The 27,546-nt window shown below is 48.7% G+C and overlaps 1 protein-coding gene across 11 annotated transcripts in view; it reads right to left on the reverse strand.

Annotated features, from left to right (window-relative positions):
- Positions 1-342: 342 nt before the first annotated feature.
- CIT (citron rho-interacting serine/threonine kinase) overlaps positions 343-27,546 on the reverse strand; it is a 116,665-nt gene continuing 89,461 nt past the window's right edge. For 8 of the 11 annotated variants that reach the window (XM_081174625.1, XM_081174629.1, XM_081174628.1 and 5 more), the window contains 16 exons: positions 24,868-25,005; positions 22,048-22,228; positions 21,749-21,840; positions 20,633-20,737; positions 19,708-19,877; positions 18,024-18,104; positions 17,707-17,842; positions 16,682-16,821; positions 13,405-13,497; positions 11,865-11,973; positions 11,051-11,179; positions 9,716-9,796; positions 8,583-8,661; positions 8,288-8,467; positions 5,659-5,992; positions 343-3,908 (listed from right to left, as the gene is read on the reverse strand). In XM_081174625.1, coding sequence (XP_081030751.1) covers positions 3,885-3,908; positions 5,659-5,992; positions 8,288-8,467; positions 8,583-8,661; positions 9,716-9,796; positions 11,051-11,179; positions 11,865-11,973; positions 13,405-13,497; positions 16,682-16,821; positions 17,707-17,842; positions 18,024-18,104; positions 19,708-19,877; positions 20,633-20,737; positions 21,749-21,840; positions 22,048-22,228; positions 24,868-25,005 — 2,072 coding nt within the window. In that variant the 3' untranslated portion in view covers positions 343-3,884. The remainder of the gene's footprint in view (positions 3,909-5,658; positions 5,993-8,287; positions 8,468-8,582; positions 8,662-9,715; positions 9,797-11,050; positions 11,180-11,864; positions 11,974-13,404; positions 13,498-16,681; positions 16,822-17,706; positions 17,843-18,023; positions 18,105-19,707; positions 19,878-20,632; positions 20,738-21,748; positions 21,841-22,047; positions 22,229-24,867; positions 25,006-27,546) is intronic. The other 3 variants (XM_081174627.1, XM_081174626.1, XM_081174624.1) reach the window with 2 other exon arrangements.

Below are 27,546 nucleotides of genomic sequence, written 5' to 3' on the forward strand. Positions count from 1 at the left end.
TTGCCCCAGAAACTTCTGGCCCTGGCAGCTTCAAATATGGAAGTGTGTGGGGCGGGGGCTTTGCAGATGAGATCTCAGAAGTCAGGTGAGTAACTGAAGATGTGCAATGCTTGGGGGCAGGCCTTCAAACCCTGCGTACTCCTCCCCGCTGTGAGCAAAATGCAGAATTATGCACAGCTAGAGATGGCGGACAAAGGGTGGGCAGCCCAATTGCTTTAAGTGCGGGAGAGCGGAGGAAAGAGAATGCTTGCTTTGTTTAGTTCACCAGCAGTCCTCCCCCCACCCCACCCACCCCCAAAAAACCACAGTTAGATTATGAATCTTATTGACAGGACTGAAACAGTGAGTCTTAAATAAGTATATTTATGTGCACATTGAAAGAAAAATAAAGGAACATTTGTAAACAAGCTTGCAGTTCATTTATACATTCAAGATTAGGCACAACAGAAGTCAAAGCAGTTTGGTTTTTTTTTGTTTGTTTATGCAGAGCATCACTATGAGCTATATGGAGACCAAAAGGTGGCGGTTAAGGTGGTGGTTGGGGCGGGGCTGGGGGGGGGGCATCGCTTACTGGTAACCTACCCGCAGCAGGCTGGGAAAAGGTTAGGTGTACAACTCATCAGGAAACACACTTCAGTTCCTGTAAAGCCGATAAGTTAGTAATAGACACACACGATCCCTGTAGAAGAATACATCAGACCCTGTATAAACTGGCTTCGTTTAAAAATAGAAGTATTTACATTATAGTCTGAACTTGCATTCTCTTGCCAAGCGTTACTTGTTTTGAGATGTACAGTCTGAATTAACATGGGCAATAAGTTTTTTTTTAAAAAAAAAAAACTTGAAGCTTTAGGGGTGTTGTTGCTAGGAAGAGGGCAAGGAACTATTCCCCCCTTTGTTGTTTTAGGACGGTGCTTATGGGAAGCCATTGGCTCGTGTGTGTCTGCCAGGACCGCTGACCTGCTGCTCAATGTTTAAAAATGGACAGATTGGCTTCCTAATGGGGACGGGATAGCTTACTCCAGGACTGAAGATGGAGAGCTGGAAGTTTAGCAATTACTGCTGCTGCTGCGTTCTAGAAGGCCTGGCAGCTTTTATCCTGCAACAATGGAGAGGGTTGGGATGCTCAGCTCATCCCTGTGACTTCAGGTAACAACCATGGAAGCCAAGCACTCACAGAGTAACTTCTGACAATTTATTTATAGTCTTGCTACTTGAAATATTTATAACGCCACCTTTCTGCCTGACGACAGGCCTCCAGGATGGCAGACAACAAGTGAAAGTTAGTATATATATATTTTTTTTTAAATCCCCCCCGTTTAAAAGGCAGTGGTGAGTTATAAAGGCTCTGGGAGACAACGGTGGAAGATATGCTCTCCCACCTGCCTTAAGCTGCTGCTGCTCCTGTAGGAAGGAAAAGGTCACTGCACCATGCCAGTCAGAGTGAATTTTGTTTTTATTTGATTATTGTTAACAACAAGTTCAATACTTTTCCAGGTGGAGTGTGAGTTGCTCCTGTTGTTTCTTTACCTTTTCTGCAATCGTTAAAAGGTAGTGACGACAAATTCTATATTGTAGTTATGCTCGAGAACCTCATTGATGCTAGCAAACTTCCGCTTGCAAATTTAACGTTACAATTATTTCTTCGTGGGATTCCTGGAGGGTGAGGGCGAGGCCCCTTCAAGTAGCTGAAGACGCCTTTCCCCAGCCACCGTTAAAACAAAGGGCTGGTGGTTGAAAATAAAGATGCACACTTTACAATAAAAAAGTAGAAACTGATTTGATTTCCTTTTTTTGTTTTTTACGAATATAAAGTTTCTTGTAAATATGTACAGTCCTTTGAGCTATTCTATAGCAGGAAGCATTTCACAAACAAGACACAAGATATACACTCTCAGGACTCGACAAGCCGAGCTTTCAGGTCACGAGGGACTTTTTTTTCCATGAGATGCAAAGACCTTAAAAACCTTTCAGAACACCCAGACCCAGAGGCAGAAGTCTCAGCATGTTTCCTGACAAACCATCTGATATAAAATAGCCCGGATATACAACAGACCAGACCCTGTAATCCACAAGACCCTCCAGAAGGGCACTGATTGAAGCAAAAGAGATTTTAGGTGCCTCTCCAGTAGGGCAGCACCAGCTGGCAAAAGGAGTAAGCAGGAGAGGCAGAGTGGGATTTTTGCTCTTGCCAGCTTGGAGTGAAACGCAGCAGCTAAAGCAAATCGAATGGCCGAAAGCCTAAACTTGGAAACTTGTTTGCCTCGGTGGCTCAGCAACACCCGAACGTGAGAAGCTATAGAGGGGATTGCAGCGGGAAGGCAAAAAGTGATGGAGAAATGTTTGGAAGAGTTCACCAAAGCTGTTAAAATTTGCCTTTATCCTCACTGCCGGGAAGGGGTGGTCCGTTGCTGTACTAGGGATGGGGAGCCTGCGGACCTCCAAAACGGGAGCCAAATGGGGACCTGACGAAGGCAGGAGCAAATGGCATGGTGAGAGCACCTACTCCCCAAAAGCTGCTACCTGCCTTTGACCGCCAGGTGAAGCCATCAACCCATTCCCACTGACTGTGGGCCTCCAGATGTTGGGCTCTGTCTCCCATCAGCCCCGGCCAGCGATCATTATGGGCCCAACGCCAACAGGAGAATCAAAGGTTCCCTGTCCCTGACCTACCCCAAAAAAGTACAAACCACACTATGGCTTGTTTTGTTTCGGTCCCCCACTCCCCTCTTTGGTAGCGTCTGAGCGCTGGTTGCACCGCTGCGGCAAGGAGGCCTTTCCTTTAGCTTAGCCTTTATCCAGTATATAGTGATACGTTTGTGAACAGGATCCTACCTAGTGCAGGCTGGGGATGGGAATGTCGTCATGCCTCGCTAAGTTCTGTTGTCGTGGAATCGAGAACTGTTAAAGCTCATTCTCCTTCAGTGCCAGTTTCCCCAGTAAACAATGATGGTTATTGTTGCAGCATAATCTATAAAGGCTTCAGTTTAGTTAACACGGGAGGTACAAGATACAATATCTAGCAAAAGCAACTGAAAAGGAGACTGCAGCCAGGAGGATGGTGGTGTATAGGAAGCATGCAGGGAGCTGCCATGCAGAAAACCTGGGTAAGAGAGGGAGGTTTTACACCTCCATACTGCTTTAGTGCAGAAGGAGAGTGTGAGAGAAGTGGATCACGACCACTTATTCTGTGTTATCGCGGGATATTTGGGGAGAGCTAAAACAGGACGTTCCCTTCCCTGTAACCCGGCTGACGGTAGCTGCACTTAACGGGTATCTTTTTTCTTTGGGAATCCTAAATTCCAAAAGGTTTTGGAAGGAGCGGATGGACTAAATTGATCAGGCTTTCTCTAAAAGCTCTACAGCAGAAGCTAATGATGTTGGGTGTGGAGACAAGAATCGCTGTGGCCTTTTGCCGGTTAAAGGGCCTTCCCAGAATTCCAGCATCTTTCCCAAATGCTGATATAGCCCACCTTTCAAGACGTAGGTGAGATCCCCATCCCATCTGACTTCTGTTGATGGGGGTGGGAGGTGGGGCGAGGGCGGGCTGGTAAAAGGCTAAAAGCGAAGTATAAAAAGTCCATGAACTGCTTGAAAGAGCAACGGTAGTAACAAAGTGCTCAAAAAGAGGGAAGGGGAAAGGAGAGAGAGGGGGAAGAGAAAAACCGAACTGCAGGAAGCTGCAGGAAAAGAAACTGAGATGCAAACGATCCTTGCGAGCAACTTGAGTCCTGGTGGATCGGATCCTGTTGCCAGAGCAATTATTCGGGGCCCAGTGCTGTTGGCTGGGTGGGTACCTGGGCAGCTAAGTTAAGAAGTGCATCTACTCAGTACATTTCCTCGGCTCTTCCTGCAGTTCAAGGTCAAGGGGAGGCTTGTGTAGCTTATACTGACGATTGGTCCCAGACCTGTTACAGAAAGGAAGAAAATGATATGAAGTTCAGCAGTTGCACTTGGCGTCAGAGCTCCTAGAATTGTTTACAGCAGTGCTGGACTGAGATTCACAAGCGCATACTGCTTAGTAGTAAACAGAGGCTACTGCCTTGTGATCTTCAGATAGAGGGCGGTATAGAAATGTAATCAACAACATTATCCAATAACGCCTTTCCCCAATATCCACCATTTTGGGTCCTACAATCAACAGTGAGGCCTTCTTGGTGGTGGCTCCCAATTTGTGGAATGCCCTCTCTAGTGAGGTGCATTGGCCTCCCTCATTACTAACTTTTGGAGGGAGCTTTAAAACATTCCTGTTTAGACAGGTATTTGATAGCTGAAATACCTGTCTCTGGCAGCCTTGAAATTATTAGATTTGAGAGTAGGTGACTTACTTTTAGAAGTTTTAATTGTATTGTTTTAGTATTGCTACGTTAGCTGCCCTGGGTTCCTTTGGAAGGAGGGTGGCATATAAATTTAATAAGCGTTGAATCTGAACGCACAGGGATGTATTGCTTGATTGCAAGATTTGCCCCAGCCACCTAGACCACAAAGCCAACTCCTCTGGGATCATTCCTATATATAAGGGATTTTTCTAGTATGAAGGGCAGAATTGCTCTCTGGGAATTGCTACGATTTGAAGCTATTCCACACAATAGCACAGCCAATTAAGAGATTTCTGCTGAAATATGAAGCGGCATACAAGTTAATTAGATAGACAACAGAGCTGGGGTTTTCAAATTGAAGTCCATAGAAGCTCCATTCAAGTGGTTCATAGAAAGTTTGCAGAACAAATCAATAATAAGTCCTCTACTTTAGCTCCCCCCCCCCATGACAATATCAAGGCAGTTTTGACCAGGGGTAGATTCTCCAACAAGGAAATAAGGCCCTTCCATAGAGCCCATGATTTTCACAACATGGTTCTGGGGAGGTCTACTTAATTTCCCCTGAAAAATTAAAACAGTGATCTGGCCTAGTGCCCGTGATTTTTCTTAATAATGGCACTGATTTCAACAATGACACCTGTGCTGAAGGAAAAGTTCAGTTTACTTCATATTTAAAATCCAGAAGCAAAACTTGGTGTGTCCCTCCAAATTGTTATCAACCTAAATCAGTATCAGAACGGTCCAATTTTGTCAGCTGCGAATTCCTGGATACATTTTGTTAGCCTATAAGGGCGGGTTTCACCGGCTGCAGTTCAGCTAACCCACGCGTACTGTTTGGACTGATTACATTCTACAGCAGCATGCTCGTGAGGGTTTTATGTGAGTAATGCACTTCCCTTTGCAGAATAACAAGATAATAAATTTTAAGTGACCTTTCAAGCCCCGCTGCAGCCCGCCCAGCAATCTTCAAGTGGTCCATGAGAAAAGAAACGTGCAACAACTGCTGTAATAGAGAGATTGCTACAGAGGAGAGAATCTGCTGGAATCATCAAGAGACACCAGCTTTTCCCACTGCCTGGGATCCTTTTAGGGAGGAGCCGCTGCTTGAGTATTTACTCTGGCTCTCTCTTAACATTTTTGTGGGGAATGTTCATTGCCCTATGGAACAGGAATGTATTTGTGTTTTTTTTAAAAATACATTTAAGGTTTTGTTTTGGATTTCTATCATCTGTATTGTTTGCATTTGCATGTTTATTGGAGGGGGGTGCCTTTTTGGCTAAAAGGCAGCATAAAAATAAACTGTAAAGTATGATAAATGGTGCAGGACAGTCCAGCTTACCTTGTTGACTTGGGAGAGGGGAGTCCTTGCTCCCCCCACCTGCATCCGTCCCCTGCTGCTCTCCTCAAACAGCCTCCCAGGAGACCTTTCCCTGCGAGTGCTCAGGACCCTGCCAGGAGATTTCTCCCTCTCTAGAGGACGCCCAGGAGACTTGTCCCTGCGCATCTCCGTCCTTCCCTCTCGATAGCGATGGGGTGTGCTTGGCTCCCGAGGGTGGCTTGGACCTTCCGGAGGCCCAGGGCTTGACGCTACCCGCTTGGTTATGTGCTCGTTATATGTCGGGGGGCCTCTCTTGTTCGGACTGCTGTCATTCAAAAACAATGGACGTGGACAGCTGAGTGACAATAAAAACCTTAACGTTACATTTTTATTTGCAACAGCAAAATCCCCCACTGTGCCTTTCCCCTTGCTCTGCAAGGCCGTTTTCGGGGACGGACACAAGCGTGCCGCTGCGTCTGTAACAAAGCAGGGCTGGCAGACGGAAAGGGGAAAAGATTTCTCTGTTGTGGACTCTTTAACATGTGGCAGAAACCCTGCACTGCTGCGTAACCAGCCCCTAACATGTAACTTCCAATCTAGTTCTGCCTCTGGGTTACCATCCCTCCATCAGTCACCAACCTTCCAGCTCTTTTCACATGGAATGTGCACATAAGAACATAAGAGGAACCTGATGGATAAGGGGAAATGGCCCATCTAGTCCAACATCTTGTTGGCACAGTGGCCAAGCAGATGCCTGTGGGAAACATGCAAGCAGGACCTGAGCACAACAGCACTCTCCCCTCCGGTGGTTTCCAGCAGCTGGTATTCAAAAGCGTTCCTGCCTCAACTGTGGAGGCAGAACATAGCCAGCACGGCTACTAGCCATTGATAGCCAGCTCCTCCATGAATTTATCTAAGCTGCTTTTAAGGTCATCTAAGTTGGTGGTGACCAATGCCTTCTGTGGGAGCAGTGATGGCCACACACACTACTGCTCCCTGTCCCCTTAAAAACCAGCAAAAACCATCTCCTTTACATAGCCTGATCTCCTTTTCACCTTTCAATATCTGGATTTGTACTTTGCTCTCATTGTCTCAGCTTTCTCTTTTTCCTACACCTCTCTCTTGAGATAACGCAGTCTGGCTTCCATCCTCTGCATTCCACCGAAACAGATATCAATTAAATAAATAAATAGCCTTGTTCTCAGATCTAAAAAAATCTTCGCTCTTCCATCACCATCCTTATCCTCTCGGCCACCTTTGACGCAGATGCTTGTGAACATGCTCTTCAGGTCAACATCTTCCCCATCTTTGGATCTCTGTAACCCTGATGGTTTCATTTGAGCCCAGCTGAATGCAGCCTACTTCAGTGTTTTCCCTGAAGGTCTTCCTCTGTTCCAGAAGACTCTGCCATGATCCCACAGCTATCTAAACACAGGGTGATCTTCATCAGGTCTCTATGCTGAAGATATCCAGATTTCTCTTCCCTACCACCAACCTCTCCCTCTTGCCTTCTGCTAGTCCTTCAGCGGCTCATCACTGCCCTCAACATGCCCAAGTCTGAACAGCTCCTCTTTCCCCTTCATCCTCCCCCTTGTCATTGGGTGTAGAGAGTAGCTGATATTACCACTACCTACCCAGCTGAGTAAGGGACGCGGGTGGCGCTGTGGGTTAAACCACAGAGCCTAGGACTTGCTGATCAGAAGGTCGGCGGTTCGAATCCCCGTGATGGGGTGAGCTCCCGTTGCTCGGTCCCTGCTCCTGCCAACCTAGCAGTTCAAAAGCATGTCCAAGTGCAAGTAGATAAATAGGTACCGCTCCGGTGGGAAGGTAAATGGCGTTTCCGTGCACTGCTCTGGTTTGCCAGAAGCGGCTTAGTCCTGCTGGCCACATGACCCGGAAGCTGTACGCTGGCTCCCTCGGCCAATAAAGCGAGATGAGCACCGCAACCCCAGAGTCAGTCACGACTGGACCTAATGGTCAGGGGTCCCTTTACCTTTACCCAGCTGAGTGAGGTAAGGCACGCTCAACTTCATCTTCTATTTTTTCCTCCTTTTTTCCTCTCTCTATTCAACCAAGACCTAAGCAACATTGTAAACATCTGTTCCTTCCCCTGCATCTTCTTACTTAAGACACAGGCCCACATTCTCATCATCACTTGGCCTGGACCACCACTTTCTTTCAGTGGCATCCCCCTTGTTATTACACCTTCTTCTCTTCCTCAACTTGTCCCAAAACTCTGCCTCAAACTACTCAGTTTACCTCTCCCTTTGGGGAAGAGGCATAGCAGAGCAGTGGAGACTGTAAAAATGGGATGCTGGACTAGATAGGCCATTTACCTGATCCAGCAGTCTCTTCTTATGTTCTTAATGGGTCTACGCTGAGCAGAACTTGCATTGGCATGAACCACGTATCTTTCTCTAAGGCTTTTCTCAACACTGGTGATGCATCCTGCTTTCCATGCAATCTTTAATCTTCTCCACTTTCTTCCCCAGTCAAACTGGCATCTCGGTAGGTGAAACTGCACCTAGCTCATCATGTCTATCTACTGCCGCCACGCTTTCCCCATCCTTCCAAAGTAGAGGGCACCTTGGGGCAGGGGTCTTTCTTTCCCCCTCTCCTATAAGTGTAAAGCTGTAATATTACTTCTTACCTGCGCGTAGTAGAGGGGACCCGGTGGAGTTCGTTGTTTGATTCCTTCACCAAATTCCCCTTGCAGCAAATAACTCTTAGTTTGTCCTGGTAGGAAGAGGCCAGGTAAATTGCTCCTGATGAAATTGCTGGACCCAGGTAGCGAGGGCTCGGAATATCCAAGTGGGCTCGTGCTGGAGTGCTGGGGTGGGGTGGAGAGGGAAGAGTGCCTTTAAAATTGGCTCTTAAATCTTGCTTTGGCCAGTTTGGCCTCCACAGTTGTAGAAGGCAAGCAGTGAGGCGGCATAATTACTTACCCGAGGGAGGCACGTGCTTGGATCTCAATCACTTCGAGAGAGTTGAAGTGCGTCACAAACAGGTAAGGCTCCCTGTAGGCTACAGCAAGAACAGTGCCAGGAACAAAGATGAATAAAGTAGTCAGGGAACTCACAAGAAAACATCCTAAGAGCCTGGCTGCTGATTCAGGCCAATGGCCCATCTTGTCCAATATCCTGTTCTCAACCAGATGCCCTAATGGGTCACCAGCAAGCAGGACCTGAGCATAACAGCGCTCTCCCCACCTACTGGCATTCAGAGGTATACTGTGTCCAGTGGAGGTAAAGTATAGCCATTGTGACCAGTGGCAACTGACAAGCTTGTCCTCCGTGAACTTGCCCAATTATCTCTTAAGAAGCGCATGTCTTGTACAGCCCTACTTCTAAAAATGTTTTAGATAGTTGTTCTTAACTTTTTACCAATTTCTTTTACAATCAAGCGGGACCCCACATTTAAATTCTTCCCTGGTCTCCCAGCTGGCCCTAGTAGGACCAACTTGGCCCGTTAGCCCTGGTGATCATTTGATGTCTGCTGACTGGGGTTCTTGTTCCACACCCCCCCCCAAAGAAAATGACCCCTGAATTTTTTGATTTTATTGATATTGATGCTGCATTTTATGTTGTATTTATGCTGTTTTTAAGTCGCATTTTAATCAATGTTTTATATTTGCTGTTAGCTGCCCTGAGCCTGGTTTTTAAACTGGGAAGGGCGGGGTATAAATTTGTTGTTTGTTGTTGTTTAAATTTTATGAAATAAATAAAACCATGCCTCAGATTTTTGAGTTTTTGTTTTGTAAAAGAACACATCTTTTTAAGCCAGGGATGTGGGAACCTGTGACCTTCCAAGATCTAGCTAGATTCCCAGCTCCCAACATCCTGGACCAGATCTAGCTCGATTCCCAACTCCCAACATCCTGGACCACTGGCCATGTTGGCTCAAGGCCATCCCCACCAGGAAGGCCACAGGTTCTCCCTCCTTCTCTGCTGAAGGTCCTTCTACAAAAGAAAAGACAAATGCCCCCTCGCTATTTCTACAACCCTCGGCATCTCTGAACACTAGAAAAAGATGGGTGCACAAGTAATCACATGACAATGAAAATCACACAAATGCTTACCGAATGCTAAAGGCAGACGACTCCATTTCAGGTCATCTGAGCGACTGCGCCTTCCATAGGAGTCTACAAAGACGCCAAACTCTGCAGGAGGGGACACACACACACCCAACAATCACCACCATTCCATTTCAAGCTATTATTCTTAAGAGAAATGAAATGTGAGTTTGCCAGGATTCCAGAGCTCCACGAAGCAGTAATTGGCAGTTGTTGGGTGCGGGAACAATTTCCCTTTGAAAAACCTAGAGCATGCGCTTGAACATGCAGTTTGATCTTTGAAACTAAGCTGGCCTGAGAGTTGCCAGTACAGTGGTGCCTTGCAAGACGAAATTAATTCGTTCCGCAAGTCTCTTCGTCTTGCGAGTTTTTCGTCTTGCGATGCACGGTTTCCCATAGGAATGCATTGAAAATCAATTAATGCGTTCCTAGGGAAACCGCCTTCAGACCAGGTCCGGGGACAGTCTGCCCCCGGACCTCTTCTGAAGGCTGGGGGGGGGGACAAGGGCTTTTCTTCCCACCCCCAGCATTTTAAAAAACCCCGGGACAGCGGAGGACTTCTCCGCTGTCCGGGGCGATCTTAAAATGCTGGCGGGCGGCATTTTAAAATCGCCTCGGGACAGCGGAGGACTTCTCCGCTGTCCGGGGCGATTTAAAAGCCCCTGGGAAGGCAGGCAGGGGGGGACAAAGACTTTTGCCGCCCGCCAGCCTTCAGAAGAGGTCCTGGACCTCTTCTGAAGGCGGGCGGGGGGCGAAAGTCTTTCCCCCCCGCCTGCCTTCAAAAGCCGTCGGCGACAGCGGAGAAAGGCGCTGCCTTTCTCCGCTCTCCCGGGAAGGCAGGCAGGGGGGGAGCAAAGACTTTCGCCCCCCGCCGGCCTTCAGAAGAGGTCCTGGACCTCTTCTGAAGGCCGGCGGGGGGCGAAAGTCTTTCCCCCCCGCCTGCCTTCAAAAGCCGTCGGCGATAGCGGGAAGCGCTTCCCTGCTATGCCGGACTGCTTTTAAAATGCTGGCGGTGGGGAGCAAAGCCTTTCGGCCCCCACCGGCCTTCCTGGACCTCTTCTGAAGGCCGGAGGGGGGGAAAGGCTTTGCTCCCCACCACCAGCATTTAAAACAGGTCCCCGGAGATTTCCCTATGGGCTTTCGTCTTGCGAAGCAAGCCCATAGGGAAATTCGTCTTGCGAAGCGCCTCCAAAACAGAAAACCCTTTCGTCTTGCGGGTTTTCCGTCTTGCGAGGCATTCGTCTTGCGGGGTACCACTGTACCTGAATCACCCTGGAAAGGAGCTCTGAGCTCCTTGGGAGAAATGGGCAGAAGCTGAGCAAGACACTGAACTAGACTTACCATGAAAGCAAAGCAGATACTCCTCCCTCTGCCCTGTAGGGTTCACCTGGATGATATTGATTGGAAAACTGTTGGTGGATGATGCAAACACAGCAGAAGCTAAAGTATGGTCATTCTTGTCCAGGAATTCTAGAAGGCACAAGAGAATTAGATCAGTGCCTATTTCATTTTAAACAAAGGTCATAGCTCAGTGCTAGAGCATCTACTATACATGCAGAAGGCCCTAGAATCAATCCTCAGCTTTGTCAAGTGAGGCTGGGCCAGACTCCTGCCTAAAACCCAAGAAGAGCCATTGAAAGTCAGTGTAGAACACGGATAGGCAAACTAAGGCCTGGGGGCCGGATCCGGCCCAATCGCCTTCTAAATCCAGCCCACGGACGGTCTGGGAATCAGCGTGTCTTTACATGAGTAGAATGTGTCCTTTTATTTAAAATGCATCTCTGGGTTATTTGTGGGGCCTGCCTCATGTAAAGAGTAGAATGTGTCCTTTTGTTTAAAATGCATCTCTGGGTTATTTGTGGGGCATAGGAATTCGTTCATCCCCCCCACCCAAAAATAAAAATAAATATAGTCCGGCCCCCCACAAGGTCTGAGGGACAGTGGACTGGTCCCCTGCTGAAAAAGTCTGCTGACCCCTGGTGTAGACAGTGCTGAGCTAGATAGACCAATGGTCTGATTCTGTTTAAGGAAGATTTCCTACACTCCTATGACCAAGGCAGGGCAGGCATGAAGGCGACAGCCCACCCCTGCCATACATCCCGCTGAGGACTTAAAGCACCAGCTCTCCAAAGCATAGTTAGGGAGTGACACCTACCCTCAAGGGTGTACTGCTTCATCTCAATTTCATAGAACTTATTTGTTCCAATGATGATGCTGTAACTGGTGAAATGAATGCAGCTGCAGGGCTCCGAGGTTTCAATCTCCTGCGATGACAGAAAGAAAAGCACAGACATACAAGCCTCAGTTAGCCTACTTGGATTATACTAGAAAAATGCAACCTCTGCTGCCGATAGAAGTAGTGCGACTCATGCAACACGTTGGCAATTAATATACACAGAACAATAATTATACATACTTTATCAACCTTCTGATAATTTCATTTAGGCTGGGTAGTTCGCAAGTCTTTGTGGCTTTGTTTGATGTTCTGTATTTTTCTCAGAAGGTTGATAAAGTATGTATAATTATTGTTCTGTGTATATTAATCGCCAACGTGTTGCATGAGTTGCACTACTTAGATTATACAGCACCCTGACCGGAGCAGGTAAGGGTGGTTAGGATTAAGAAGATCCTAGGAATCTGTCTGGCTGCAGTCACAAAATCCAAGATAGGTCTGGAGTTTCTGGGCTTGGGAATGTGACAACTGCATTGGCTTGTTCAGTCTCACTTTGAGGAGAGTGGTAGAGGATTCTGGGTAACACTGCTGGGATAGGGATTAAAATCCTTGCTCTGCAGGAACAAATGATAATGCAGCTGCCCATCAGCATCCTTCCAGCTTGTCGGTTTTAGTCTCTTTCTTGAATTATGGGGTCCAGAACAGACCTCAGCATTCAAGGTACAGAATTATAAACCCAGTTGCTGCATTTAGCCCCTTGCAACTAGACTACCACATTCTTGTTTACTCCGTGTTAAGTCTCACCAATGCCCTGCATAAAACCAGGCCACATTGTGGACCACACTCTCCATTGCAGCTGTACGTTTCAGGAGACCGGCTGGCTTTCAGGCATGCATGTCCACCGTTACTGTTCTCCAAACTGATGGATCGCTAGTAAGCATCTGTGGGATTCTTGTAGCACAGAGTAAATCTCAAACGGGGCTGTATATCCTAAACTACACTGACAGGCCAGTATAGGATCACCACTACGTACTTTTGCATTAGTCTGATTCTGTGTGGCAATGTGTAATGTCCAGGAGAGTAACTTAGAAGAAGAAGAAGAGTTTGGATTTGATATCCTGCTTTATCACTACCCTAAGGAGTCTCAAAGCGGCTAACATTCTCCTTTCCCTTCCTCCCCCACAACAAACACTCTGTGAGGTGAGTGAGGCTGAGAGACTTCAGAGAAGTGTGACTGGCCCAAGGTCACCCAGCAGCTGCATGTGGAGGAGCAGAGAAGCGAACCCAGTTCACCAGATTATGAGTCTGCTGCTCTTAACCACTACACCACACTACTGAATATTTATGATGAAGACACTATACGGTTGCAGCTTGGTCAGTGCAAAGGCAAAAATGGGTGGAAGGCAGGTCTAGTCATAACTAATGGAAGAGTGGGCAGGTTATTTGCCATGTCAGGGTTGGGACCAACTGTTGCCAGCCTCTTGTGGGCAAAAGGGGACTGCATTGCAATTGCAAACTTTACCTTCCTGATGCAGAACTTGCTGAGGCTCTCATTATAGCGCAGAACCACCACTTTGTTGGGCATCGCTGCACAGATGCACAGCCCATTCTCAATCTGCATGTGAAAGATAACAAATAGTGCTATTTTGTTGTACACCGCCTTGAAATCTAAAATGACCCAGGGTGACATACAAATGTCGTAAACAAATACAGTGGTGCCTCGCAAGACGAAATTAATTCGTTCCGCAAGTTTTTTCTTCTTGCGAGTTTTTCGTCTTGCGAAGCACGGTTTCCCATAGGAATGCATTGAAAATCAATTAATGCGTTCCTATGGAAACCGCTTGCCAGGCTGGCGGTGCGGAGAAGGGCTTTTCTCCCCACCGCAAGCCTTCAGGACAGGTACGGGAACAGAGGGGAAGGGGCGCAGCGCTTCTCTGTTCCTGGGGCTTGCGGTGGGAGGAGGGTTTTTCCTCCCCACCGCCAAGATTCAGAACAGCATTCTGAATGTTGGCGGTGGGAAGGAAAACCCTCCTCCCACCGCAAGTCTTCAGGACAGCCATCCGAAGGCTGGTGTGGGGAGAAGGGCTTTCCGCCCCACCGCCAGCCTTCGGAGCAGCCTTCCGAAGGCTGGCGCGGGGAGAAGGGCTTTCCGCCCCACCGCCAGCCTTCGGAGGAGCCTTCCGAAGGCTGGCGCGGGGAGAAGGGCTTTTCTCCCCACCGCCAGCCTTCGGAGGAGCCTTCCGAAGGCTGGCGCGGGGAGAAGGGCTTTCCGCCCCACCGCCAGCCTTCGGAGGAGCCTTCCGAAGGCTGGCGCGGGGAGAAGGGCTTTCCTCCCCAACGCCAGCCTTCGGAGGAGCCTTCCGAAGGCTGGCGCGGGGAGAAGGGCTTTCCGCCCCACCGCCAGCCTTCGGAGGAGCCTTCCGAAGGCTGGCGGGGGGAGAAGGGCTTTTCTCCCCACCGCCAGCCTTCGGAGGAGCCTTCCGAAGGCTGGCGGGGGGAGAAGGGCTTTTCTCCCCACCGCCAGCCTTCGGAGGAGCCTTCCGAAGGCTGGCGGGGGGAGAAGGGCTTTCCGCCCCACCGCCAGCCTTCGGAGGAACCTTCCGAAGGCTGGCGCGGGGAGAAGCGCTTTCCGCCCCACCGCCAGCCTTCGGAGGAGCCTTCCGAAGGCTGGCGCGGGGAGAAGGGCTTTTCTCCCCACCGCCAGCCTTCGGAGGAGCCTTCCGAAGGCTGGCGCGGGGAGAAGGGCTTTCCGCCCCACCGCCAGCCTTCGGAGGAGCCTTCCGAAGGCTGGCGGGGGGAGAAGGGCTTTCCGCCCCACCGCCAGCCTTCGGAGGAGCCTTCCGAAGGCTGGCGGGGGGAGAAGGGCTTTTCTCCCCACCGCCAGCCTTCGGAGGAGCCTTCCGAAGGCTGGCGGGGGGAGAAGGGCTTTTCTCCCCACCGCCAGCCTTCGGAGGAGCCTTCTGAAGGCTGGCGGGGGGAGAAGGGCTTTCCGCCCCACCGCCAGCCTTCGGAGGAACCTTCCGAAGGCTGGCGCGGGGAGAAGCGCTTTCCGCCCCACCGCCAGCCTTCGGAGGAGCCTTCCGAAGGCTGGCGCGGGGAGAAGGGCTTTTCTCCCCACCGCCAGCCTTCGGAGGAGCCTTCCGAAGGCTGGCGCGGGGAGAAGGGCTTTCCGCCCCACCGCCAGCCTTCGGAGGAGCCTTCCGAAGGCTGGCGGGGGGAGAAGGGCTTTCCGCCCCACCGCCAGCCTTCGGAGGAGCCTTCCGAAGGCTGGCGGGGGGAGAAGGGCTTTTCTCCCCACCGCCAGCCTTCGGAGGAGCCTTCCGAAGGCTGGCGGGGGGAGAAGGGCTTTTCTCCCCACCGCCAGCCTTCGGAGGAGCCTTCTGAAGGCTGGCGGGGGGAGAAGGGCTTTTCTCCCCTCCGCCAGCCTTCGGAGCAGCCTTCCGAAGGCTGGCGCGGGGAGAAGGGCTTTTCTCCCCACCGCCAGCCTTCGGAGGAGCCTTCCGAAGGCTGGCGGGGGGAGAAGGGCTTTCCGCCCCACCGCCAGCCTTCGGAGGAGCCTTCCGAAGGCTGGCGTGGGGAGAAGGGCTTTCCGCCCCACCGCCAGCCTTCGGAGGAGCCTTCCGAAGGCTGGCGGGGGGAGAAGGGCTTTTCTCCCCACCGCCAGCCTTCGGAGGAGCCTTCTGAAGGCTGGCGGGGGGAGAAGGGCTTTCCGCCCCACCGCCAGCCTTCGGAGGAACCTTCCGAAGGCTGGCGCGGGGAGAAGCGCTTTCCGCCCCACCGCCAGCCTTCGGAGGAGCCTTCCGAAGGCTGGCGCGGGGAGAAGGGCTTTTCTCCCCTCCGCCAGCCTTCGGAGGAGCCTTCCGAAGGCTGGCGTGGGGAGAAGGGCTTTCCACCCCACCGCCAGCCTTCGGAGCAGCCTTCCGAAGGCTGGCGCGGGGAGAAGGGCTTTTCTCCCCACCGCCAGCCTTCAGAGGAGCCTTCCGAAGGCTGGCGGGGGGAGAAGGGCTTTCCGCCCCACCGCCAGCCTTCGGAGGAGCCTTCCGAAGGCTGGCGCGGGGAGAAGGGCTTTCCGCCCCACCGCCAGCCTTCGGAGGAGCCTTCCGAAGGCTGGCGCGGGGAGAAGGGCTTTCCGCCCCACCGCCAGCCTTCGGAGGAGCCTTCCGAAGGCTGGCGCAGGGAGAAGGGCTTTTCTCCCCTCCGCCAGCCTTCGGAGGAGCCTTCCGAAGGCTGGCGTGGGGAGAAGGGCTTTCCACCCCACCGCCAGCCTTCGGAGCAGCCTTCCGAAGGCTGGCGCGGGGAGAAGGGCTTTTCTCCCCACCGCCAGCCTTCAGAGGAGCCTTCCGAAGGCTGGCGGGGGGAGAAGGGCTTTCCGCCCCACCGCCAGCCTTCGGAGGAGCCTTCCGAAGGCTGGCGCGGGGAGAAGGGCTTTCCGCCCCACCGCCAGCCTTCGGAGGAGCCTTCCGAAGGCTGGCGCGGGGAGAAGGGCTTTCCGCCCCACCGCCAGCCTTCGGAGGAGCCTTCCGAAGGCTGGCGCGGGGAGAAGGGAGGTCCCGGAGATTTCCCTATGGGCTGTCATCTTGCGAAGGGAGCCCATAGGGAAATTCGTTTTGCGAAGCGCCTCCAAAACGGAAAACCCTTTCGTCTAGCGGGTTTTCCGTCTTGCGAGGCGTTCGTCTTGCGAGGTACCACTGTAGTGGATGCATGGTCTTGATATGGGGCCTAACATCCTTTTGATCATCATACCCTGTGTTCCAGGGATCACTGCATTAAGAGGCAAATGCAAAGCTTGGGGGTCCTACCTTGCCAGCAGCAAAAAGATGACATCCTTTCACAGCCTCGAAAACGTTTGGAGAGACATCAGGCTGGGCTGGCAGGTGGGACTGGGCTAGAGACTGCTTAACTTTCTTCACGTCAACAAGACACAGTGCCCTCTCATCCCCTAGGAAAGACGCAAAGGAGCAGAGAAACATTTCTAGCTAAGCCAAGGAGCAAAATTACAGAAGTAAAAGCTTCATGCTGCTCCCGCACTTAATGGCACCACATCACTAAGAGCTGGTTTCTAGAAATATTTTATGTCTAAACAGCACTGGAACTTGTTCCGTTCACTGAAAATGGGTTAAGTCCTACTTCACAAGTCAGAAGGATCATCAAAGAAAGCTTAATACACTTTTATCAACTTCTGTTTATTAACTTAATGGAGGAGGGACCATAGCTCAACAGCAGAGCACCTGCTCTGCATGTAGAAAGTTATCAGGTACAATCCCTGGTCGGACTGAGAATATTCCCTGCCTGGAAACCTGGAGTGCTGCTGCCAGCCAGTGTAGACAATACTGAGAATACTAAGTGCTGTGTAAGGCAACTCCCCAATTTCCTAAATTCGATGATGCAAAAGATAGTTGAAGGTGGTTGCATACAAAATAAACCATCCAAAATCTTTGAAAGGTGTTTCAAAACAAGGACAAAATTGCCGACGCAATTCTATATGACTAAATGCAAACAAAAGAAAACAAAAACAAAACTCTCCAAGGAGAGCGTTACCAAGGTACACACACACACTGCAGTCCTGAGAGTGCAGAAATGCCACACAGAATGTGGCATTAGCCACAAAATCTGCCATCACATAAACTATGATGTTTGTATGTTTTTTTCTCTTTTTCTAAAAGTAAGTTTCCAGCTATTATGGTTGGGGTAAGGTGTGCCTGTAAGAGTGCAGGCAATGCCCACTGAAGTTTCAGGAGCCTGATGAGGAAGGCTGATGAGGAAAGATTCAAATTGACATATAAGAGTTCCATTATAGCAGAATACATAGTTTCCCGAACTCTACCTGCTATCATGAGCAGCTTCTCCAGATCCTTGATGAGGTGCACTTGGAAGACGGCACCAATTCCTGGGACATGTGTTAAAGAGTTCTTCAGCACATTCAGGGCATAAAGGCCTTCCTCAGCACCCACTAGGACCACCTACAAAAGGGGTTTATGAAGAGTCAACACACAGAGAGAGAAAGGCTACAGGGATGCTATTAAAAACCACCACCACCACCTAAGGAAGAAATCCCAGAAGGTCCAAAACTAAATAGGTTCCTTGTTCAGTTTGCTTATTCCACAGCATGGCAAAGCTAGAGCTGGCAAAATCCCCCATTACCTGGTCACTGAAGGGCAGTGTGCAGTTGATATCCAAACGGTCCTCTCCCTCCAGCTTCAGGAGAGAATTTCCAAGGAGCTTCTGTGCATGAGGGAGAGAAAGGGAGAACTAGCATGGTGCACAGGAACGATACAATGGAAACTTCTTAAACCCACCAATGAAAAGCTATATTTGCCAAAGACATCACCACGAGCAGGCTAAGACTAAGGATGGCTGAGTCCGAAAGACCGCAGTGGCACAATCCTTTCTTTCTAACCTAGTCCATTTTGCCATGGGGTGGACACGTGCCAGTAGTTCTGCATGGCTACTAACAATAACAACAACCATAATAATAAAAAATACAGTTGTACCTCTAGTTGCAGACACGATCCGTTCTGGGGTGCCGTTTGCACCCCGAAAAGTCTGCAACTAGAGCGGCGCTTCTGCGCAAGTGCAGAGCGCGATAGAACGCTTCTGCCCGTGTGGCAAAACCCGGAAGTATACACTTCCGGGTTTGCCGTGTTCGCAAGCCGAAAAGACGCAACATGAACCTAACGCAACATGAGGTATGACTGTACTTTCCCACCTTCTTCACAGAAGCACATGAGAGAAGAGCCTTCAGGTACAGATCTCACCCTGTGATAGCAGATCTTCACTCCATAAAGGAAAAAGTAATGCAAGCACATACTTTCTTGCCAGCCCCACAAAACTAGTTGCATGCAAGAGTAGATGCCAGGGTTCCTTTTGCTAAGAATATAAGAAGAGCCTGCTGGGTCAGACCAGTGGCCCATCTGGTCAAGAACTCTAAAAGTAACCAGTCAGATGCCTATGGGAAGCCTACAACAACAGCACTCTCCTCCTGCAGTTTCCAGAAACTGGTATTTAGAAGCAGACTTTCTTTGACAGTGGACGGTATTCCATGCTCCTCAAGGGACACATACGCAGCCTCCAATCATACGCCCAGTACCTCTTTGTCCCTCCTCCCATGGATCACACAGGCTCTCTGGTTCTTCCCCCCCCCCCCCACGCCCCTAGCAAACTTAAATGTTTGCATTCTGAGAAGGAAAGAAAATATCTTCCTGAATGGCACGCCAAATCAGAACTGTGCATTGCTCCTTCAGCTGCAAACCAAAACACCATGTTTCCCCAGGGCTAGATTAAAAGATGCATGTCCAAAACATGGACAATATGCTTCCACAGCAGGCTCACCTTTGAAATTGTTTGTGTGTGTGTGGATGCACCTGCAAAACTCAAGCCACACCTTAAAAATATATATTTCCATTTTGATTGCTTGATAAAACGCCTAGAGTGTTGTGGTCATTAGATTTATTTTGTGCTTTAGGCCCTTGGTCAGAAATGTGGTGCAAATGGCAAGTACCTAGGTTAGGGTACGCTGGGTGGTGATGGCTGTAAATCAATGGGAAACAGGAATTGCCTAAATGCAAATAATATTCTGTTTCGGTTAATTAAAACAGCTTGAGTTAAGTTTTAACAAAATCAGATAGTGCCTGTCCAAGAGCTTAATAATCATCCCACATAATTAGTTAGGATGCAGGAAGGGTGGATATTTACTTACTGAGCAAATGGGACAGAATTCCCCTTGTCTATTTTCTTTTCTTAGAGGACTATGTTAAAAAGTCTAGAAATATCCCTCTTTTTAAAATGAAAGAGGACCCCCCCTGCAACCCTCAATGTTTTGACTTACAGCATCAGCCTCAGCCTTTTCCCTGGAGACTCTTCCTCCAGCAACTATGGATTCCAGCGCACTGACCCAGCGTTGCTTATCAGGAAAAGTGGGTGTGAGTAAGTAGAGAGTCCGGCCAGGCCAACACGTGGTATGAGGATGAGATTCCAGCTTCAATATATAGGGCACATCTGTTACCAAAAAACACAGGCAGAGGTTTAGGAAATGGGGTGGGTGGTGGGTGAATAAAGATCTAGAGGTCAAAAACGGCTTAGGGTGGAAAAGAAGTCTTCAAGGTATCTTGAGAAAAGTGCAATCAGGAACTATGAGCCTCAGAAATCAAGGCCACAGACATTATTATTATTATTATTATTAATAATAATAATAATAATAATTTATACACCGCCCATCTGGCTGGGTTTCCCCAGGCACTCTGTGCGACTCTCAATAGAATATTAAAAACACGATAAAACAGCAAACATTAAAAACTTCCCTAAACAGGTCTGCCTTCAGATGTCTTCTAAAAGTCAGATAGTTGTTTATTTCCTTGACATCTGATGGGAGGACGTTCCACAGAGCGTACCTTCCTTGCTCTTCCTGTTCACTAAATACTGTTGCCCCTTCAGCATCCAGCCTCTCCTCCCAAACCTTTACCTCTGACCTCTCCTTAGCATCCCACCACCCAATCCCCTGGCCCTGAGCCTTCCTCCTCTGGGGTTTCCCTTATCCCTGACATCATGCAGCTAGATGGACCAAGGGTGTAACTCAGTATATGGCAGCTTCCTGCATTGTATGGCTCAGGTTTGTAAAAATTTGTAAATTTAAATAACGAATGATGGGACCACACTGTTATTTTCTTTAAAAGAGATATCTTAAAAAGCCAGGGCGGGCTCTGCCACAGCCAGCTGATGTGTTCACACATCAGATGTAACACAATTGACCTCACCTGTCTTAGCTGTGTTTAGGAGTTCAGTTGCGCCCACAGCTCCATGGACGGTCACATCTCCGTCTGGAGGACACAGCTCAAACTCCTCCGAAGGCCTCTGTCCTGCTTTGGCAAAGATATAAGTGGGAGGACAAGAATATGAAGGGGGAATGGAAACTTGGATGACAAATAAATCAGAGACAAAAACAGGTGTCTGGGGAGGAGGCACTTCACACATTCAATTTCACGTCATTCTTGAGGGCTGGAACAAATGTAAGGCAAGAGGCCCCTCCAGACGTACTTTTGATTGCGCATTCACAGTGATTTGTGTGCAAAATGCTATCGGGGCAGTCATACACAATTCCACTTTCAATACTGTTTGCACTTGCAGAATGGTTTTTTGGGGGGTGGGGTGGGGAGGGGTCATCATCACACTGCTTCATTTCCAGCTAATGCGCATCCCTGCTAAAATCAGCATCATTTTTGTCCCGCTTTCATTGCACTATAGGCCCTCTGGACAGCAATAACAGGGTAGCCTTGGGGAAGAATTGCGGAAGGGACTAAAGCGGAACCAATCTGCCGCTAAGGAACTCTTTACTGTCTCAAAAGCATGTTGCCAACTAAACCCACAATAAAGCACCAGCCTGGAGGGGCACTAAGACAACTAGAGCAGAAGTTTTCAAATTGCGCTTTGTTCCTAAGCGGTGGGGAGGCTCTGGGGCACCTCAGGGGGGAGAAGATCAGTAATGGCAGAGAAGCGCCCCTGAAAGATAACGTACCTGTCACTACTGATCTTCTGATCAATGGCTCAGCCACAGAGAATGTTGGGGGCATGGTCAGTTTGTGTGGCGCAACAGCAATCAGCGCCCCATATGTGCGGCAAATGCAGCCTAGAACGCACTCAGGTTCCTTTGCCAATCGTAGGGATTATACTGGAGGCGCCCAGTGGCAGCTCCTTGGCGGTCAGATGCAGAAAGGGTTCTCCAAGGGCGAGGCGTTACAAAGAGTGAAGTCCTAGAGTATTAAGCCAATCTCCCCACTTCCACAAAGTTCAAACGTTTTTGTTCAGACAAAGTTATGCATTGAGAGGCCATGTCAGAGGAGACGGGGAAAGCGAGTCAGATGTTAAGAGGTTACCTTCTCTTGCTTCTGTGTCATAAACAAGCACTTTAGTTCCTTCCAGAACTATATACTTCCTGTCCCAGCCCTGCTGCCCACGCTTATTATTTCTGAAAACACAGAAAAAGGACAAAACTGCATTAGAGGGTTGCGTCAAAGGTTCCCGATTAGCGTGGTCAGCCAACCTCCCGTAGGAGTTTTCACCAGCGAACAAGAGAATCGGCTTCACAGCTACAGTCTACGGAGCGGCTCCTCCGGCGGCGGCAGCACCAGCAGCTCTGGGCAAGCAATTTTAGCGCAGAGACTCACGTTTGTACCTTGGCACCTTCATCCATCCTTCTAGCCGTAAACTGCTGCTTGGCTCTTTCAGCTGCAGACCTGGAGAGTTCAGTTTGTCCCGGCAGAAGGCTTCGGAGAAATGTGTGGCGTATTCGGCAGGCAAGCCACAAGTAGCCGGCAAACAGGTTGAGCACTTTGGATGGCACATCATCTGGCATTCTGGCAGGGGGAGGGTAGAAAGTGAAGAGGGGGAAACCTTATAGAAACATTAGGATTTAAGGGCTATCAAATGTAGCACTGTATTAGTTGCTTAGCGGTATACATGTTGCCCAACAAGCTTCTGCTAATGTAACTGCTGTGCTGGATTTCTTCATTGCTCAACCTTTAAACTCCACAACCTGCTAGTGCAAAGGCTCTTGTGATAGCAGACAATGAATGTTGGATAGAGCCCTGCATTTAAAACTTCAGGTAAAGGATTTTTCATAAAATCAGAATTGCTCGGACTCAAGTCTGCACCAACCCAGTATTAAGCTGAAGAATCTCAACTAACTTCCCAACTGAGTATCGCCACATGTTCTGGTTCACAACTTCTTGGTGTTAGGTACAGTACATCCATTCTTCCCTTTCTGGTGCCCTATCCAAGCTGCTTTCCAAGGTCTATTGATAACCAATTCCAATACAGTGGTACCTCGGGTTACATACACTTCAGGTTACACACTCCACTAACCCAGAAATAGTGCTTCAGGTTAAGAACTTTGCTTCAGGATAAGAACAGAAATCGGGCTCCGGCGGCACGGCAGCAGCAGGAGGCCCCATTAGCTAAAGTGGTGCTTCAGGTTAAGAACTGTTTCAGGTTAAGAACGGACCTCCGGAATGAATTAAGTACTTAACCCGAGGTACCACTGTACATTCTTTCCCTGCAGCAATTTTTGAAGGGAGTCATGTCATATACTAATTCATGCTTAATGTAAAACTGTCAGTTTATGAAAGAAAGTTGACTTGTTACTGACATGACTTTAAATCAGGAGTAGCCAACTTGTAGTCCTTCAGAAGTTGAGGACTACAACTCTCATCATCTCTGATCATTGTCCTTGCCGGCAGGGGCTGAACAGAGATGTACAGTGGTACCTCGGAACTTGAACGTAATCTGTTCCGGAAGACCGTCTGGCTTCTGAAATGTTTGAGTTCCGAGGTGCGGCTACTGATTAGCCAAAACAGCTAGGTTTTTGCACAGCGGAAGCCACGTTGGATGTTTGTGTCCCGAGGAATGTTCAGAAACCGGAGCACTTCTGGGATTTCAGCGTTTGGGAGCCAAAACATTCAAGAACAGAGGCATTAAGAGTTCCAAGGTACCACTGTAGTCCAAAGCCTCTGGAATGTACCATACTGGCTACTGGAGCCTCAGACTGACCTAACATACAGTTGAAATCAGACCAGCTGCTTGACAGGAAAGCAGAATTCAGGGATCTGGAATTACTATGCCTACATAGGCTGTAGAAAGCTTGCCTTGGGTCATGTTTAGAGATGGGAAGGCCTGGAAAAAACCGGAAAAATTGGAAAAAAACAACCAGTTTTTTTTCTGTTTATTTCCAAAGCCATTTTTTTCTGGAAAAATACAGCTTTGGAAAAAAACGGGGGAAACTGGTTGCCCCCCCCCCAATTTTTCCAGTTTTCCCCCAGGCCTTCCCACCTTTAGTCACGTTTCATTTTATTATTCTATGGAACAAAAGGTTTGTAAGTTAAACTTATAAACCACACCTTTTAGGCTCCAGTGAAACAACAAGACACTGGAACTAAAAATAATGGTAAAGAACACTAGTAAAACATTTAATGACAGCAAAACATACTTGATTGCACCTGGAGAGGTTGCTTTGGTACACGTGGGAGGCAGCTGTTATGAGCTACTGGTCTCTGCAGCCACAGCAGGCGCTGTGATTCTCCAGCGGTTTGACTTCCACCCCTGGAGGCACACTCCATTGTCTTTCAAGACAGATGGATGCTAACAACAAGGCAGCAAGTAAAAGCTAAGAACCTGTTCTGTGCTAGTTGTGAAATGAGTACTTCTGCAGGAGACATGATCAGCTTTGTCCTCCAAGATAAAGCCTGCTTAATAAAGGTTGCCAAGGTTTCCCTAAAATGCTTGAAATCCATCCATGTCCCTTTCCCACAAAGCTGAGAACCTTATGGCATTACTGTTGAGGCCTAGGACCCCATTTTGTAGGGAGAGAGAGGAGGTGCTGTGCTTTCAGCATCATTTTCCACTGCCTTTTTATTTTGGCACGATAAGTAGAAAAGGATTGACCTAAGGAATACAGGATGAATACTGCTAAATCATGAAATCTATTCCAAAAAATAGCAGTTTGCGATAATTTGGTGGCGGGGTGGGGTGGGGTGTGTGCTTATTGTCATCTTAGAACAGTAATGAATTAAATTGAGAAAGTGTGAATTTGCAGAAAAGCCAACTCCAAACTCCCCAAACTCTGAGGTAAATTTGGGCTGCAGTCTTTGAAGCTGCTCTAGCTAGTGATTAAGAGACTCTGGCTCCAACTGATGGAAATGAGCCATTACCAGGCATTGGTGTAGCTGTTGTGGTGTTATGGAACGTTTACTAACATTCTAATGAATTCTTTTTTTAAAAAAATAATAATTTTTTTAATTGTCAGCCTACAAGGCCCAAGGACTAATAGGGCTATATAAGTGGAAACCTTTCTTGAGGCAGAGAGGACAGGAAAGGGAACACAGATAACAAGCTAAATTGGCCAAGAGAACAAAAAATTAGACAATATGGACATAACATTAGGTATTATTACTCTTCCAGTTCGGCCCTGTTACCACCTTTGTTTCCTTGCCATTCTTACCAAGACATTTAGACGCCTGTCGTCCAAAGTGAACCGTATCCAAGCAAACTGCACATTTAGTTGCTCTCATGTTCAGCCCCACATTGAACCGGTGAGGGATATTGTGATGCATCCGTTCTTTCAGACGCCGGTTAAACTCTGGGGGGAAGGAGCAAGTGGCAAAGCACAGTTAAAAGCAGCTCGGCAGCTATCAGCACGTCCTTCTCCCTCGGCTGGTTTGGTTGGTACCTAACTAAAAGGTCTTTTAGGCAGGGCTGCGCAGAGAGGTATATCTCACAATCCTAAGGCACTTAATATGCATATGCCACCAGCAAGCATATGGCCGGTGGTGGCAGAAGCAGCACACATACTCAGAACTCAACTGGCCAACGCATGTGAAAAGGAGACCTTAGGAACGTAAGAAGACGCTTTTTGTTGGTTCAGACTATTTGCCCAATCCTGTTTGGGAGTGGCTTTCTATTGTCACAGTACGTTTCTGAGCACAATTCAAAGTGTTGGTGCTGACCTTTATAGCCCTAAACAGCCTCGGTCCTGTGTACCTGAAGGAGCGTCTCCACCCCCATCGTTCAGCCCAGACACTGAGATCCAGCGCCAAGGGCCTTCTAGCGGTTCCCTCACTGCGAGAAGCCAAGTTACAGGGAGCCAGGCAGAGGGCCTTCTCGGTAGTGGCACCCGCCCTGTGGAACACCCTCCCACCAGATGTCAAAAAGAACAACAACTACCAGACTTTTAGAAGACATCTGAAGGCAGCCCTGTTTAGGGAAGCTTTTAATATTTGATGTATAATAATAATAATAATAATAATTTATTATTTATACCCCGCCCATCTGGCTGGGCCTCCCCAGCCACTCTGGGCGGCTTCCATAAAAACCAAAAATACAGTAAAATGTCACACGTTAAAAACTTCCCTGAACAGGGCTGCCTTAAGATGTCTCCTGAATGTCAGATAGTTGTTTTTTACAGTATTTTAATATTATTATTATTATTGTATTACAGTATTTTAATATTATTATTTTTTGAAGCCGCCCAGAGTGGCTGGGGAAGCCCAGCCAGATGGGTGGGGTATAAATAATAAATTATTATTATTATTATTAAAGGTCCTTCCTGTCCCCAGCTATCTGATGGCTTGAACTGGAGGCTTCAGGAATTGAGCTGGGGACCTGCAGCCAAGGCGCACACCCTACTACTGAGTTAGCTGCCCCTTCGCATTTCACCAAGCACTGCCACCACCAGCAAGGGTGTAGCAAAAGAACGCTTGTGTGAGGCAGAAAAGCAGCCCTTCGATTTCAGTTGAAACAGGCTGCTCCCACCCCTAAGCGCAAATAACTGAATGCGGACGCAGTTGCTTGCTTGTTTAAACAGCGATACCTAATCCACTTGTTGTTTTTCAGAGGTTTGGCAGAGAGATCACGCCAATTCTACAAAAAATAAATAACGCACTGTGGAAATAAGTGCTAAATGAAAGGGTTTTATGCGGCAACATGGAGTAAGAAAGGATGATGATTTAACAGCAGCGAGACTCAAGCAGCGCTGTTGTTAGCACTCAAGATATATACTCGGGTTTTGGCAGGAAAGTTAATACGTACCAAGTGTTTAGAATTGGGGCACACCGGAGTTTAAAATCACAGGCCAGCCAGTTAATTTTAACTTTTGCAGATGAAAGAACAACTAGCACTTATAGTGCTCAGAGGGTTCAAAGCACGTCACGTAATTATCTCAGCGATCCTGATTATTGTGTAAAGCACAGGAGGCTAACATCTTCCGGCCAAAGGCCAGGCTGCCTTTCTGAAAGGCCCTTGGGGGGCTGAATGCTAGTGGTGGGTGTGCCCACCCCACACTTATGCACACACCATAGCCCCTCTCTGGGGAGAGAGGTTGCAGAGAAAGGATAAAACTCTCCTCCCTCTTGCTCAGCGGGTATATCATTGGGCTCCCTGACTCCTTGGTTTTCCAGATAGGAGAGCCACGTAAATCTTTCTTCTTCCTTGCCAGGAACTCCTTTCTATTACCTGAGCACTTGGAGAGGGATAATTCCCAATGCCACCGGGGTAGTGGGGCAGATAAATTGCACTGGGGCTGGCAAGCCGTTGGAGAAGGTTTGATGGGCCAGATAAGGCCTGTTGTTCACCACCCATGTTATAAGGTATGGCAGAATTATTCCTATATTTTAAATGGGGGGTTGATGCTAAGAGACACGGCTTTTGTAAAAGGCATACGTCATATTCACAACCGATAAGAGGTTTAAGTTGGGGGCCTTTCCCTCAGCTCAACAGTACACAATAGCCCTAGACCTGCAAAGCCTCTAGACCGGGCACAACAGTACACCAGCTCTAGACCACACGACTGAATCACACCGACAAGTACACCAACAGACCTGCAGGGATGGCAGACAAGCCGTACGTACTTCAGACATCAATAAAAGGGAGACAAGCACTGCAGAAGAAACACGGAGAAGTAACACACGGTGGAGAGCTGAAAACTTACGCTGAATGTCGTTTTTTTAGAGGGCAAAGCGTTCAAGTGCTAATGGCTAAACAGATCTGGAAAGCTAAAAGAAACCTTAGTGGCATGAGACACTGGAATAGTCACGGATGGGCATGGAAGACAGCCAAGTAGCTGCAGAAGCAGGTTGTCTGAAAAGGGTTCCCGAAAGCCACGTTATTATTATTGGGGGTTTTG

This window comes from Podarcis bocagei (assembly GCF_964188305.1).
Source record: "Podarcis bocagei genome assembly, chromosome: 16".
Lineage (NCBI taxonomy): Eukaryota > Metazoa > Chordata > Lepidosauria > Squamata > Lacertidae > Podarcis > Podarcis bocagei.